This window comes from Bombyx mori, chromosome 10, assembly GCF_030269925.1.
Source record: "Bombyx mori chromosome 10, ASM3026992v2".
Lineage (NCBI taxonomy): Eukaryota > Metazoa > Arthropoda > Insecta > Lepidoptera > Bombycidae > Bombyx > Bombyx mori.
Genome location: NC_085116.1, coordinates 16,237,330 through 16,253,781, shown reverse-complemented (window position 1 = coordinate 16,253,781; position 16,452 = coordinate 16,237,330). Strand labels below are relative to the sequence as shown.

Sequence of the window (16,452 nt, the reverse complement as noted above, 5' to 3'; positions counted from 1 at the left end):
GAAATTTAAATAAGACAACCAGACGTGTTTTCTTAGATTTATTTATTCTTCTTTCGCATTTTTCGAAACGTTAAATTTATTCTTGCACCTAGTAATTTCTTCCTTGTTGGTAATGAGTGATACCAGATTTCATTCGTTGGCGGATTCATTAACAAAACGCTTCCATCCTCCAAGTTTAACGTTACTGAAATAATTGTAATAAATATTAGTTAATAAAATAAAAACAAAATGTCTATACCATGCCAAGCTATGTGATTAAGAATTACTTCAGTGACCAATGCAGAAATCCATAGTCGCAATATTTATTAAAATAAAACTATGTTGCCACGGTTACCTGTCGACACATAAACGAAACACACGATAATTTTCAAATTTAATTAACAAGAAACAAAGCCGTATAACTTTGCATTAATAATTATGAACTATTTGCAAATTAAAGACGGACAATACACAAAAACTATTTACACGATGGTAAGAGCTTAATATTAGATGAAATACTGTAATTTTTTAGAATTTACTGAGCAGCGGAAAACTATCATGGTGCTTTATTTATGTGAGGCCACGATCATTGAGGATTATCGACGAAAGGAGGATGAGGATCATATGTATTTTGTAAAAAGTGCTCATGAAGTACCTACTACGCGCCACTTTGCTAACGAAGGTCAATGAAGACTTCGAATCGCTTAGCTCGACACATGCCCAACACAGAATTCATTCTGACTAAGAGTAAATAAGACAATAATTAAGTGACCACAAAGGAAAGTAATTGTGATAGTATTTATACTCTACCTAAATACTCCTACCTAAATACCTAAATACTCTTTCGGAATCCGAAACAGTATATCCGGCTAAGGTTTTCCTGTCATCAGTTCGTACTAACATTTTTTTTAGTGCTTAGAGGTGGGTGGACGAGCTCACAGCCCACCTGGTGTTAAGTAGTTACTGGAGCCCATGGACATCTACAACGTAAATGCCCCACCAACCTTGAGATATAAGTTCTAAGATCTCAGTATAGTTACAACGGCTGCTCCACCCTTCGAGCCGAAACGCATTACTGCTTCACGGCAGAAATAGGCAGGGCGGTGGTACCTACCCGCGCGGACTCAATATATGCTTGTCTTATTTGAACTCTTATATAGACACCCATAATTCATACATAATACACATATTTATGCATATATCACGCTAAGGTTAGGTTAGTTGGCCGGCAAAATTCCCGATTTCATATCAACGGGCTCCCATGAGCGCTAATCATAATTAAAATATTAATTAACTCAAACACTTCCCGCATTAGTAAAAACAGATTAATCTGATGTGCGTGTCAACGATATTGTTTATCAGTATGATATAATCCTGCCCAACCCATCGGCACCATAGATTTGAACGCGGAAGAATGTTTCAAGGTGACACGAACTAGATGCTATTTTGCAAAACAATTGTTCACGATTGACTTCCACGGTGAAGGAATAGCATCGTGTAATAAAAATCAAATCCGAAAAATTATAATTTGCGTAATTATTGGTGGTAGGACCTGTTGTGAGTCCGCACGGGTAGGTACCACCACCCTACCTATTTCTGCCGTGCAGCAGTAATGGGTTTCGGTTTGAAGGGTGGGGGGCAGCCGTTGTAACTATACTTGAGAGTTAGAACTTATATCTCATGGTGGGTGGCGCATTTACGTTGTAGATGTCTATGGGATCCAATAACCACTTAACACCAGGTGGGCTGTGAACTCGTCCACCCATCTAAGCATAAAAAAATTTAAATGTTTTTTTCGTCGACTCAAATGATTCTCTGATAAAAAATATTGCGAATTATTTTCGTTAAACGAGGTTACGATTAGATTAACGGGCAAATTATAATCCCTAGTATAAATCTCTTTCAATTTTGGTAGGTACCTACCTAAAGTGTTAAGGATGTGCTTTGTCTATGTTTAAGTGTGTGTGTGTGTGCAGAGCAAGTAGAACAATGGCCTTTTCCTATTAAAAAAAATCTCATTCAGTTGTTCAATTGCAACGCCCAGATGTGCGTACCTTTTTTAAAGCTCTCTTGTACTAATAAAACTGATAGAAAAATTTACACTTTCGAGTAAACAACGAATATAGAAAGAAGAAAGCCGCGTCGTGACCGTTTCGTAAGATCCAAATAAGGCATAGGTAAACCTGAACAATCTGCTCATTATTATAAAGCTATATCTCATGGCTGAATATCTTAAAATAAAAAAGAACAGGTCAACATCAATGATGCTGTGATCTTTACTGCGATTGCAATGCCCCATTGCGAGCCCACACCAGGCAGTGACGTTATGACCAAATAAACCTCTCCAGTCCTTGTTATACACCCACAAAACATCACCGGCTGTATGCTAGTCACGTTTGGTGCACATCGCAGTCACAAACCACACTCGATCACTTTGAAATGTTACACGAGCCCCATTATCTCGACACTCGAGCGTTCATATTATTACGTTGTACAATCATCAAAGGACTCCTTTGATGTTTAAGTACTAAGTAATGCCCTTTTGTGTGTGCCACTTGTGATTCTAATTATCTGTAATATTTTGATAAGCTGTTACATTAATAGATGCTGACAAAATTGTGTATCGAAATAAATCATTGAAGAGAATTTGTTTCTTAGCTTAAGTTTTTTGCTGATGGTTTTTTAGTATTTTGGTCTAGGATGGATTGATACCGTCAAGCTGCCTGTTTCTGCTGCGAGACACTCATGATTGGTAGTAACCCTGCAGTTACGTTGTGATGTCTATGACCCTTGCCAACCATTTAAAACCAGGCGGACCGCTAGTTTATCTACCCTTCTACAACAATTAAAAGCTATCAGGAGTTTAGAAATTTAATAATCATCCGCATTAAATTGACGTGATGAGCATTGGTGACCATTACATTAAAGATTAAACTAATAAAAACAGCGGAATTTAGTTAAAAAAATTGTTCAACATTGCCAAGATTTAAGGACAGTCAAATATCCATAGTAGGGAAAAAAAATTCATGTCATACATCACCTGAAGACTCTTCGCAACCTAACGTCCTTATGAATTCAGAATACGAAAATTTATCATTATTCAGACTGTCTACTTGCAACCACTGCTTCACAATAGCCTTCAGAAAAGAGCTTCAATAGTTTTTCAAAAATCTTTCCAGATAAAAGAAGCAAGGTACGAAGACGCTATCAAAGCACTAAATGACGCTATAAATTTCAATCCGAACCGAGCTGGTCTGTCGCTCCTGGGTTTCTGCTACTACAGGACACAGGCCTTTGTTGAAGCAGCAAACTGCTACGAACAACTGACAGCCATGCATCCAGACGTGCCAGAATACAGACTGTATTTCGCCCAAGCTCTGTATGAAGCATCCATGTTTGAAGAATCATTCAAAGTGACAATGCAAATCAATAATCCGGAACTAGAAAGGAAGGTTATCAAACTACAATCTGCTATTAAGTACAGTGAAGATGACACTGCCACGGCGAAAGGACTTGTAGACTCTTACCCTCAAGACGACCCCGATAAGGATATTAATTTAGGTTGCTTGCTTTTTAAAGAAAACCACTTTGAAGAAGCTCTGCAAAAGTTCTCGAGGAGTCTTAACGTTGTGGGCTTTAACGCGCACTTACATTATAATATAGCTGTTTGTTATTTTAAGCTTAAAGAGTTTCCACAAGCTTTAAAACACATCACATTGGTGATAGAAAGAGGGATCCGTGATCACCCTGAGCTGGCGGTTGGAATGCAAGCTGAAATATCTGAAGTTAAATCAGTCGGCAATACTTTGACGCTTCACGAAACGGCATTAACCGAGGTGTTTAACCTAAAAGCGGCCATCGAATACCAGCTGAAGAACATTGATTCAGCGAAGGAAGCGCTCAACGATATGCCACCAAGGCACGAACACGAGTTGGACGCGGTCACTCTCCACAATATGGCTCTGACGTCCATCGACGTGAAACCGACTGACGGCTTCGAGAAACTACATTTTCTGCTCCAACAAGAACTTTTTCCACCCGAAACATTCGCAAATTTATTGCTTCTTTACTGCAAATTTGAGTATTATGATTTAGCAGCTGATGTTCTGGCTGAAAATGCGCAATTCACGTATAAATATCTAACACCATACCTCTATGATTTCTTGGATGCTATCATAACGAGTCAAACCTCACCAGAAGAGGCATTTCAAAAGTATGAAGATATAGCTTCTAAGCATGCCGAACAGCTACGCAAACTAACCAAGATAGTGCAAGAGAGTCGATCTCAAGGTGACAACGATCAAGTCAAAAAAGCCGTAGTGGAATACGAAGAGGCCTTAGAACGTTATATTCCCGTAGTAATGGCTCAAGCTAAAATATATTGGGATAAGGAAAATTATGGACAAGTTGAGAAAATATTTCGAAAATCAGTCGAATTCTGCAATGATTCCGACGTGTGGCGTCTAAATGTAGCTCACGTGCTATTTATGCAAGAGAATAAATACAAGGAGGCTGCCAGTTTTTACGAACCAATCGTTAAGAAGCAGTACGACAATATTCTAGACGTAAGCGCAGTTGTTTTGGCCAATCTTTGCGTTTCTTACATAATGACGTCACAGAACGAAGAAGCGGAAGACATCATGCGCAAAATAGAGAAAGAAGAAGAGCAGCAAATATTTGAAGATCCACAAAAGAAGTTTTTCCACTTGTGCATTGTTAATTTGGTTATAGGCACATTGTATTGCGCTAAGGGTAACTACGAATTCGGTATTTCTAGAGTCATCAAATCGCTTGAACCATTCAACAAACGGCTCGGTACTGATACGTGGTTTTACGCAAAAAGATGTTTCCTTTCTTTTCTGGAGAATCTAGCAAAACATTTGATTGTAGTCAAAGATAATACTATCAAAGATTGTTTACTGTTCCTCGAAGGCTGCGAAGCGTACGGACGCAAAGTTAGCACGGTGATCGAGAACCCGTTCCAAGAGGAAGATGCAAATACAAAGGCAAAACACACTGTGACATATGAAGCTAGATTATTAAGGTACATGTTTTATAAGTTGCGTCATATTGATGATTCTGTAACTATAAACAAATATGAAGATTTGAAGTAAATAACGCATTGTTTTAGTTTTTAAGTGTAAAGTAATAAAATGTATGTATTAATACACTTAATGTAATAAAATAATTGACTTTTTAAATGTAAAGTTAATACCGAAAAATAATTACAATTTTTTGCCAGACCTCATTTCTCTGTCCATGGTCATCAACATTTTTGGCTTTACAAACGTTCTGACCGAAAAGACCACTATAATATTTATAATTCTAATGATTTCTATTAGGTATTAGGTTAATTTATATTTACACATAATCTGCCGATGCTGCTACAAACCTGTAGGTATTGCCCTTTTCTCTTTTCCAGATTTTCTTGCATCTCTATGTTTCAATACAAACGGTCGTTCCTGTCCTAAAGAAATAGATGCGATGGGGTAGCTTGGGTCCAATTCTGGTTCATTGTCCCTATGTTCGCCCATATGATCTATACCGTTTCTGTATCTATGAGAAAATATAACATTATATTTTAGTATATTAGGGGCACATGAAGTCGTCGTGGCCTAAAGTGAAGTCGTCGTGGCCTAAAGGATAAGACGCCCGGTGCATTCGTATGTAGCGATGCACTGGTGTTCTAATCCCGCAGGCGGGTACCAATTTTTCAAATTATATACGTACTCAACAAATGTTCACGATTGACTTCCATGGTGAAGGAATGACATCGTGTAATAAAAACCAAACCCGCAAAATTATAATTTGCGTAATCACTGGTGGTAGGACCTCTTGTGAGTCCGCGCGGGTGGGTACCACCACCCTGCCTATTTCTGCCGTGAAGCAGTAATGCGTTTCGGTTTGAAGGGTGGGGCAGCCGTTGTAACTATACTTGAGACCTTAGAACTTGTATCTCAAGGTGGGTGGCGCATTTACGTTGTGGATGTCTATGGGCTCCAGTAACCACTTAACACCAGGTGGGCTGTGAGCTCGTCCATCCAACTAAGCAATAAAAAAAACATTTCCTTAATCATGTGTTTCCGCACAAAACCCGCTTCAATTTGCAAGGGTTTTACACGTTGAACCAGATCGCATTGTTGCGGAATTTAAAAGTATCGTGCGTTTTACATAGTAAGCCATACACGCCTGAATAAACCTATGAAGATAAAAATTCACTTACTTATTTATCAACACGAAATCATATCTGATATTCGTTATTCCGTAAAGAAAATCCCTTAACGCGAGAACAGGTGCAGGCCACGGTAGGGCAGGTACTGTAACCCCTGAGTATGTGTATGTTATGCCATCATCTCCGTATGCCACTTGTTGTCTGGGCAAAGGATACGTTTTGCCAAAAACCCTGAAGCAAGTGAGATATTGGTAAGTCTTCCTGCTTAGGTGTCAACGAGTTAAAATTAAGACTAGCTTGTCAATCGCAGTGATAGCTGGAACGCATGACACACGAACGTATATCACGGGGAGAGATCATGTGCTTAGTGCGAATTTTTTAACGTTCTCGATAGCGTAAAAGTTACCTGAAGTTTGTATGCCGCTGGAACAGTGCCCCTAGGGGCAAACTAAGCAAACATTAAAACTCCACACAAAATTGAGTTAACTTTTACGCTATCGAGAACGTTAAAAAACTCGCACTAAGCACACTAGAGTCACTAGACCCGTCCTTAGAATACACGGCAGCACCGATATGTCATTATGGTAAAACTGCCCCAAACAGTCTACTTGCAACCGGACATGGTAGATAAACATTCGTCCCCGATTTTTTTGGATAAATCTAAAATCAAAGCAACAGCGACCGTAGTGAAATCTGAAATCTACTACCAGCCCGATATACAAATACACTAGCTACTAGATCGACGGTTGCACAAAAATTAGCAACACTTAGATGTCCTGTATCGCTTTACTCTCCGAACCTTTGAATCATGTAGGTTAGAGGTAAAGAGCGCACTCTCTGTGTATGAAATAGTGTCGTAAACCGATCAATTAAGGTAGGTCCCGTAGCAAGTGTTATAGTTTAAAAAATGGCGTCAAAAGTAATTATACAACTCGCAAACTTCACTCCAGCTACAACTGCTACATTTATATCATGCCATTTTCTGCCATAGCGCTGTTGCGGTGGGTTTTTTGCTGTAGCTTGCTGCTTACGGCTGGACACTTACAATTTGTATACCATATAAGATAGTTCGCCTTATTTCTACTCTCCGTACTATGAATAAACGAGAAAGCTGACTATGATTCGTATACTCAGGCGCAACATAAATATATAAGTTATATGTAAACAACTGTGGCGTCCTCCACACAGTGGCAGACATGCAAAAAAATCGTACGGTGTAATGTGCATAAACAAAACGTAAAAAGCTCGACTCGTACGACGGCCGGTCATGTCACCTCCCGCCCGCCAGTCCGCACCACGCTTTCGCTTGCGACGCATGTGACACTGCTATAATATCGTAAACAATCGTTCTACCGCCAGTAAATATATTTTATCATTTTGAACTTATAATTAATTATCCACTTCTTCTTTCTGCTTCCCTGTGCTTGTGCTTCTTACCAAATACAAACTATTAACTGTTGGTGGAGTGTTTAATTTGGGATATATTCTGGAACACGCCGGGACAACCCCGTATCTCCCGCTACACGGACCACCACACTGGTGACCCCGACAACAAGAAGATAAGTAGCATAAAACAGTAAGAAGACGATTTACATTAGTCATGGCCAATCAAGATGGCGGATCGAAGTCAAACAATGGATCATCGAAGACTTTTACACCATCCGACACGACCGACATTTATCGTATCGGAGTGCGACCACCACCATTTTGGGCCGAAGAACCAGCCGTTTGGTTCTCACAGCTAGAAGGCAATTTTGTGCTGTCCGGTATTAAGGATGACGATACAAAATTTTATTATGTCACTTCAACACTGGAACATAGATATGCCGCAGAAGTGAAAGATATCATCGTTTCACCTCCAAAAACCGGGAAATACGAACGATTGAAAAGCGAACTGATCAAGCGTCTATCTACATCGCGAGAAAAGGAAGTAAAGCAGCTACTTATGCATGAGGAACTTGGGGACCGACGACCGTCGCAATTTCTCCGACATTTGCAGCAACTCGCAGGACCAACGGTTCCAGAAGAATTTATAAAAACCATCTGGACCAGCCGCTTGCCCACTACACTTCAACCGATCATTGTATCTCAGAAACGACTGGATTTACTGGCTTTAGCAGACCTAGCCGACAGTGTGCACGAAATAATACCATGCTCGCCTCAAATAGCCACAACATCAGCACTAAAGGCTACAGAACCGTCGCTCGCGTCGATGGCCAAACAGATCGACGAACTTTCAAGGCAAGTGAAGGCACTTACGACTCATAAACACCGCTCCAGATCTAGGACTAGAAGAGACAGTCCAGATAGAAAAACGAAACGGTCACAGTCTAGCTATAAAAAGTTTCCGACATGTTGGTACCACTATAAATTCGGCAATCAAGCGAAATGGTGCACAAAACCTTGTGATTTTCGGCCGGAAAACTACCAAGGCAGTCGGTAATGGCGACGTCCGATAGCCAACATGTACCTGGTCGCCTATTTGTTTCTGATCGGAAAACGAAGATGCAGTTTTTAGTTGATACTGGCAGCGATCTCTGCGTCTTCCCCCGCACCGCTCTACGCGAACGGCGATCACCCACCAGCTACAAACTCTACGCAGCAAACGGAACTGCCATAGCCACCTACGGTTTCGCTCACCTAGAGTTGAACTTGGGCCTCCGTCGTGCCTACCAATGGCGTTTCATCGTGGCAGACGTTACAAAAGCCATCATTGGAGTCGACTTTCTATCATTCTACGGCCTCATCGTCGATTGCCGTAATCATCGCCTAATCGACAGCACTACGACATTGACGACACCAGCAGCTGCAGTTTTATCGTCGAACACTATTTCTTCTGTGAAGACATTGATCGGCGAAACAGCTTACCATCAATTACTGCGTCAATTTCCTGAGATAACGCGCCCTGCTGGGACCGACCGTGTCATCCATCACGGCACAGTCCACCATATACGGACTACGCCGGGACCTCCAATTTCATGTGCTCCACGCCGCTTAGCTCCGGATAAACTGCTTATCGCCAAAGAACAATTCGCAGCTATGCTGAAAAATGGAACTGCTAGACCATCAGAGAGTCCATGGTCATCACCTCTCCACTTAGCACCGAAGAAAAGCAGCGGATGGCGTCCATGCGGTGATTACAGGATGTTGAATGCGAGAACGATTCCTGATCGCTACCCCATACGCAACATTCACGATTTCACCCACAATATTTCTGGATGCCAGGTATTCTCTACCATAGACCTGGTAAAAGCTTACAATCAGATTCCAGTAAACAGCGAGGATATAGCAAAAACCGCAATAACAACCCCGTTTGGTCTATACGAGTTTCCGTATATGACTTTCGGACTCAGAAACGCAGGCCAAACGTTCCAACGCTTTGTGGACGAGATGACAAGAGGTTTGGACTTCACTTACGCTTTCTTGGACGATTTTTTGATATTTTCCCGGGATGAATCTTCCCACAGGAATCACCTACGCCAAATATTTGAAAGGCTCAAACAATATGGCATGGTAATAAATACATCGAAATGCGTATTTGGAGCGTCAGAAGTTACTTTCCTAGGCTACAAGGTTTCATCTGCCGGAATCAAGCCCTTGGAAACAAAAGTAGATGCAATCAGAGCATTCCCAGTACCAAAAACTGCTAAAGAACTACGCCGCTTTCTGGGAATGCTAAATTTCTACCGGAAGTTCATACCTGACGCAGCTAAAATCCAAGCGCCACTTCACATGTTACTAACCGACAAAATAAAAGGTTCTCACCCTGTAAACATCGCTGGTGACGCATTATACGCATTTGAAGAATGTAAAAACAGCCTATGCCGCGCTACACTGCTGGCACACCCTGACGCAGATGCGAAAATGGCAATCGTCACAGATGCTTCAGATACCGCAATTGGTGCTGCTCTTCAGCAATGTAAGAATAATACTTGGGAACCTCTAGCGTTTTTTTCACGGAAACTCAGTCCATCACAAGTAAAATACTCTCCTTACGACAGGGAGCTACTTGCGATCTATGAGGGAATCCAACATTTCAGACACATGCTAGAAGCTCGACATTTTACCGTATACACGGATCACAAGCCCATATGCTACGCATTCGCTACCAGGAAAGATAAGTGCTCACCTCGACAGTTCCGCCACCTCGACTATATTTCGCAGTTTACGACAGATATACGTCACATATCTGGGAAAGAAAATGTCGTGGCAGATACTTTATCGAGAATTGAAGAAGTAGCACAACCCATCGACCTGATACAGTTAGCGAAATCACAAGATAGCGATCCAGAGCTAAAACGTTTACTAAAAGAGGGATCAACGTCACTGACCTTTCGTAAGCTAACTATACCTGGAACAAAAACACAGCTGGTTTGCGATGACAGCCAACAACTTCCACGGCCATTCGTCACAGCACCGTTTCGACGTCAAGTATTCAATAACTTGCATTCACTGAGCCACCCTGGCGCTGCAGCAACTGCAAAGTTAGTAGCCCAGCGCTACGTATGGCCCAGTATGAGAAAAGATTGCCGTGAATGGACGAGGTCATGTCATTCCTGTCAACATTCCAAGATTACCCGACATGTAACCGTAACTCCTGGAACATTTCAATTACCACGGGCCAGATTTACCACTATACATATAGACCTAATAGGTCCAATGCCAATATCGAACGGCTATAAGTATTGCCTAACCATCGTTGATCGATTTACAAGATGGCCAGAAGCCATACCGATCATGGACATAAGCGCCGAAACCGTAGCTAAAGCCCTGATATCTGAATGGATAGCACGCTTTGGTTGCCCTACCGCCGTTATCACTGACAGAGGACGGCAATTCGAATCGGTCCTATTTAACAATTTGGCTGAAATGGTCGGGTTCGAGCACAAACGAACGACGGCTTATCATCCTGCATGCAACGGCATGGTTGAAAGATTTCACAGGCAGTTGAAGGCTGCTATAGTATGTCACTCAACATTAAATTGGACAGAATCACTACCACTTGTCTTACTCGGAATCCGAAACACCTATAAAGAAGACATTCAAGCGTGTCCGGCTGAGTTAGTATACGGACAAACGCTTCGATTACCAGGGGAATTGTTTCGTTCATCCAAAAACAAAACGGAAGATCTTACCGATTTTATGACTAGACTCCGATCTATAGTAAAGGATATACAACCGCAACCCGCATCTAGGCACTGCAAGAAAACAGCATTTGTTTTTAAGGATCTCGCTACAACAACCCATGTTTATCTAAGAGAAGACGCCTTGAAGGGGGCCCTCCAACCAGCTTACACCGAACCTCACGAAATACTGGAAAGAAATGATAAGGTATTCAAGCTGTTAATAAAAGGGAAACCAGTTTCCGTAACAATAGAAAGAATAAAACCTGCATATATACTCACAGATAACACAGATCTTGGAAGAAACACGTCATTTCCACCTAGTTCACGGATGAAAAAGAATCACGACGAAAAGGCTGCTGAAAAGGAGATACCTGAAAAGAAGACACCAGCCAATGAAGGACCTGTTAAGAAAACACGTTCCGGAAGAACAGTACGATTACCCATGTATTATCGCCCGTAGGACGGTCTCTGGAGGGGAGTGGTGTGGCGTCCTCCACACAGTGGCAGACATGCAAAAAAATCGTACGGTGTAATGTGCATAAACAAAACGTAAAAAGCTCGACTCGTACGACGGCCGGTCATGTCACCTCCCGCCCGCCAGTCCGCACCACGCTTTCGCTTGCGACGCATGTGACACTGCTATAATATCGTAAACAATCGTTCTACCGCCAGTAAATATATTTTATCATTTTGAACTTATAATTAATTATCCACTTCTTCTTTCTGCTTCCCTGTGCTTGTGCTTCTTACCAAATACAAACTATTAACTGTTGGTGGAGTGTTTAATTTGGGATATATTCTGGAACACGCCGGGACAACCCCGTATCTCCCGCTACACGGACCACCACACAACCTACAAAACTGCACATGTATTTATACAAAATCACCGAAACTGGTAAATACTAATAATAATAAAAATACATTTATTCCAAACATAAATTAGGCAGAAAAATAAGAAAAATAACGAGCCTTGAAAACGGTTACCGGCTCAGCAATGCCTAACAGTAACGAAACAATCGATACTGCGGCGCTGATCTTCCGCCGGCACCCGCGGAGTGACGCGCACACCAACTTCAGACCGACCAATGGTTATGTGTTTGAGTTTAGCAAATTATTACTTTCCTTTTTTTAAATTGGAACATGTTATACTCTGGTAAGGAAGCTAGATTTAAAGAAACAGCAGATACACTACAATGTAAAAAATAAAGAGAAAACAAGAATTTAAAAAAATACTAAAGCTGCCACCGATTATTTTGAAACACAAGATAGAAGTGTGGAAGCACCCATTCTTTTATATAACAGAATTATGTACTCAGAATGATGATACTGGGTGAATTACCATTCTACCCGGGCGGTCATATAAAGTGTATTATCTATGAGGCGGTCGCCCTTAAATATTAAGTGTATTATCTATGGCCGGGCGGGTAAACTTTAATAGAGATTGAGGAGTATGATTACACCATGGAGTTAATAAGTACCTACAACTGGAGTGCTGTCTAATGCCGAGAAATCGGTCTCGAAAGAGAATACTTTTTGGTCGCGGTGTCCTTGTCTAATGTGGTGACCATATATAATTTAATTATAGGACAAAATTATACACATGCATAAGTTTTGAATTTACCTTAAGTAATTCTGTGTAACCCTATGTAAATACAAAACACGTGCTTGCAACCTTTTATTTATGTAAATTCAATTCTAAACATTGCTTCGTCGTCATGGTGACTTTTTCGACGGTTTTTTTTGGAAATTGCTGCGTTGTCGAAAATCTAGCACTGAGTTTTATTACAAACATCATTACCTCAGTTCTATTACTTAAACTTCCTCAAACTCGTGTTTAACGTCCGAATACTCAACCGCGACTTAAATAATATATTATGTTGAACTTAATTACGCAATTCCTACTTTAATGTACTGGCTAAGTGGGCCGTGCAAATTAATATTTGACACACTGAGTGAGACACTGCAACACACATGGTCTGCGCGTATCGGGTGCTCTTTTCCTACATTCACATCTTCAATTGATTTAAAATTGTTTGTATTTTTACTTCTGTGCTATTTTAATGACACGTGTATATTAAGTCTACTAGTTACATTTTAGGAAATAAAACACAATGGGTAATAAAATGAAATGAACTGAAATTCATTTATTTGTTATATGTAGACAATTAAATAACTCTTAAATGACAAGTCAATACACATAACACGATACACATAGTACTTGATCTCTATTTACAAAATATTGGTTATACATATTATTATTATTAAGTTCAGTTAATTTTCTGTAGTCTTATAATATAACATTTCCTCTATTTTAAGTAAATTCTTTTTTTTCAACGAAATACATAATTTATTTTAATCAATATCTAAGTGGACCATGAGTATCATTAAAATTTCGCAATTTAAATTTCAATTCAATTAAAAATCGCCATTTTTCTTTAATAAATCTAAAATCGACTTTATATTTACAATCACTATTTCGCGACTTTTAAGTTTTTGTTTCAATACCTTAACATCTTGTCGTAATTTTGCTTTTCTCGGGGTATTTTTTATTTCTTGCGTTTGAGTACTTGATTCTTCTTGTTTGACCTTTATATAGGACATTTTCCAGAAATTCCAACGTCATATTTACTAGAAGATCCTACTCGTTCGCTTAACGTCAGGCAAATGATATACATGCTTCCGTGCGACGCTATTCAATACAATAAAAAAAGTTCAAAAAATACCACGTGATGGCTCTTATAAAATGAAAAATACATTGCAAAATTATAGTTTTCACGATTGTTTTTTCAAATTTAGTATATGACATAGATTAAGTACAATTTACAAGACAAATGGTATTAAATATTATAATGAGAAAAAATATCTCACATTTTAAAAATATATGCTCACACTAGTAAAAATTTATCAATGAATCTGACATATGGAAGGATATTCCACAAACTGGAGACGATTCTCGCTTAAAACCACTTACATTAAAAGTGTTCACCATGATTACACGGAAACTTTCACGATTTTCGAAAAAAAAACAAGCCACAAGCTGTATCAGTGCCATTTTAACTTCGCACTACAAACGTAAATAGACGCCATTTTTCTTTTAATCCATTCATAGCTCTTTTTCGGTGATGCCAACAATTAATCTGGCTTCCCACCAAATTCAACATGAAAACCATCAGAAATCTACGTACCTACCATTAAATTTTCCATTAAACAGAGTTCTTATTAACATAGAACAATATTTTTTTTGTTAATAAGCTTTATTAATATATGATGTTCTATTAAAAATCAATATATATCATATAATCAATACTTCTTATATAATTTATTTTAATAAATTGTCATCATCAGAAACTAATTTCACCATAACTTTGTACGTTTATTTTGAACCAATTTAATTTTTGACGTTGATGGAAATTCTAAATTCTCGCAACATTTTCTAGTTAAGTTTAAGTCACTTCGTTTAAATAATATGTATTTAGATATATTATTGTCATAAAATGTTTAAAATCCTGTAAAGTGGATTGATTTTAAACTTTTCGATAATTTTCAACAACACCCAAGCTACTAAAAAATCCACTAACCACTAAAAGCCATTTTTGATAACGAAGACGGGGTCCAAATTCCGAGATTTTATGGAAAATCCTCTAAGCTAGCAACACTGCTTTTTGTTTGTAAAATGTGCGAGAGGGACACCACCACTTAATAATCATTCTCTTTTCAGACCGTTTTTCCTTACATCTTTTGCTATTTAAAAATAAACTTTAAGCCATAGAGATAAAGTATATTTTTAGTTTTTATGTCAAACGAAGTAAGCACTCCAGTTAGAATAGTAACTCTATGGATTACACTAATATAGAAGAGTAGAGGAAGAGAGCTAAGTCGTAAATTAAAGTGAGAAATTCATCACAACACAGTCTGATGGCAGCTGCCTGTGAAATAAAAAAGTAGACCTTACTATTAGTTAGCGTTTAAAAAACAAATATACGTACTTCACTTTTGCTAAATCTCCCGTGAAGTATTTAATCTCCTTTTCGAGTTCCATGAATAATTGGTTGGACACATTTTTCGGTATTGGCACCGAATAACTTAAATTAAGTCCTTCATGTTTCACGTATTTCCACGAAATAGATTCTTTGTCAATTTCGTTTAGTTTCTCCATTTCTGTAATGATTACCCAAATTTGAGGCTGCACAGGCAACACTCATATGTCATAAAAAAAATGAAGGTAGGCTTTCCAAAACAATTGATTTTCCAAAAAGTAGTAACATATTTTTGTAAATTTTGGACCATCTAATTTATGAAAATAATCTAGTTCCTGAATAAAAAGTCATTCATAGTGACTAGAACAAGTTCGAAATTTATGGAAAAGTACCTGTTTCGCTTTTAAAATCCTTTTTTATTCCTTTTCGCCATAGAGTAAACTTATATCCGCTACAGAATGTTGCCTACACTAGAAAAAAATGTAGTCCAAGTTCTTCTTCTTCTGTTTGATTTTGGCTCGCGCGGCTTGCGCATTTGCCACAAAGCAAAATAAAAGCTTGGGAACTACGTAATAAAAAATAAAAAAAATTTTTTTTTTTTTTTTGAACGGATTCGCTAGGGACAGATTAGGAAAGTTAGAGAATATATGAAGATACATATATAAATAAGATTAAATTAAATATGTACATCATTAGATAATATAAATAAAGACAATAAACTGTATACATTAGGAGAATTCATAGATAAAAGACACATAATGGAAGTAGGAAATGGAATACGTAATGAAATCAAATTTAAATAGAAAGAAGAGCAATCATTTAGAGAGCAAGAAAAGAAAATGTGATTAACGTCACAGACTTCAGCACCGCAATCACAGGCTGGATTATCAACTATTTTGAATTTAAAAAGATGGGCTGGAGTGGAAACATGTCCCAATCGCATGCGAATGAGACATGTTGTTACACGTTTAGCGAAATGAATTTTGAAAAACCACGGCTTTGAAGGTATTGTGGGTTGAATAGTACTATAAGATTTCCCTTTTGACTGGCTTGATTCAGTCCAGCTACTCTGCCAACTAGAATGAAGGAAATCTTGAGACAAGTTCACCAAATCACATGTATAATTTTTAAAAGGGAAAGTTAAAGATATTTGAATTATTTACAACCGTTAGTTACGCGTCTTTTTGGCTAAACTTTG

The 16,452-nt window shown here is 38.9% G+C and overlaps 2 protein-coding genes across 2 annotated transcripts; one reads left to right on the top strand and one right to left on the bottom strand.

The window, feature by feature from the left end:
• Positions 1-25: 25 nt before the first annotated feature.
• On the bottom strand, positions 26-15,735 carry LOC119629010 (DNA oxidative demethylase ALKBH2). Its single transcript, XM_038013327.2, has 5 exons — positions 15,647-15,735; positions 15,264-15,435; positions 6,203-6,382; positions 5,372-5,535; positions 26-184 (listed from the first exon to the last, which is right to left on the bottom strand). The coding sequence occupies exons 2-5, from the start codon at positions 15,431-15,433 to the stop codon at positions 39-41; spliced, it is 660 nt and encodes a 219-aa protein (XP_037869255.1). The 5' UTR covers positions 15,434-15,435; positions 15,647-15,735; the 3' UTR covers positions 26-38.
• On the top strand, positions 315-5,180 carry LOC101736555 (intraflagellar transport protein 70A). Its single transcript, XM_004921520.4, has 2 exons — positions 315-471; positions 3,159-5,180. The coding sequence occupies exons 1-2, from the start codon at positions 418-420 to the stop codon at positions 5,091-5,093; spliced, it is 1,989 nt and encodes a 662-aa protein (XP_004921577.2). The 5' UTR covers positions 315-417; the 3' UTR covers positions 5,094-5,180.
• Positions 15,736-16,452: the final 717 nt, after the last annotated feature.

What these genes read in the sequence shown, in the direction of transcription:
- LOC119629010 (XM_038013327.2), bottom strand. Translation starts at nt 15,433, where the DNA reads ATGGAGAAACTAAACGAAATTGACAAAGAATCTATTTCGTGGAAATAC. An exon ending in GATTTCGTGTTGATAAATAA is followed by an intron (nt 5,536 to 6,202) that starts GTAAGTGAATTT and finishes ATTTTCTCATAG; the next exon opens with ATACAGAAACGGTATAGATC. An exon ending in GAAAAGGGCAATACCTACAG is followed by an intron (nt 185 to 5,371) that starts GTTTGTAGCAGC and finishes CAATTATTTCAG; the next exon opens with TAACGTTAAACTTGGAGGAT.
- LOC101736555 (XM_004921520.4), top strand. Translation starts at nt 418, where the DNA reads ATGAACTATTTGCAAATTAAAGACGGACAATACACAAAAACTATTTAC. An exon ending in CAAAAACTATTTACACGATG is followed by an intron (nt 472 to 3,158) that starts GTAAGAGCTTAA and finishes AAATCTTTCCAG; the next exon opens with ATAAAAGAAGCAAGGTACGA.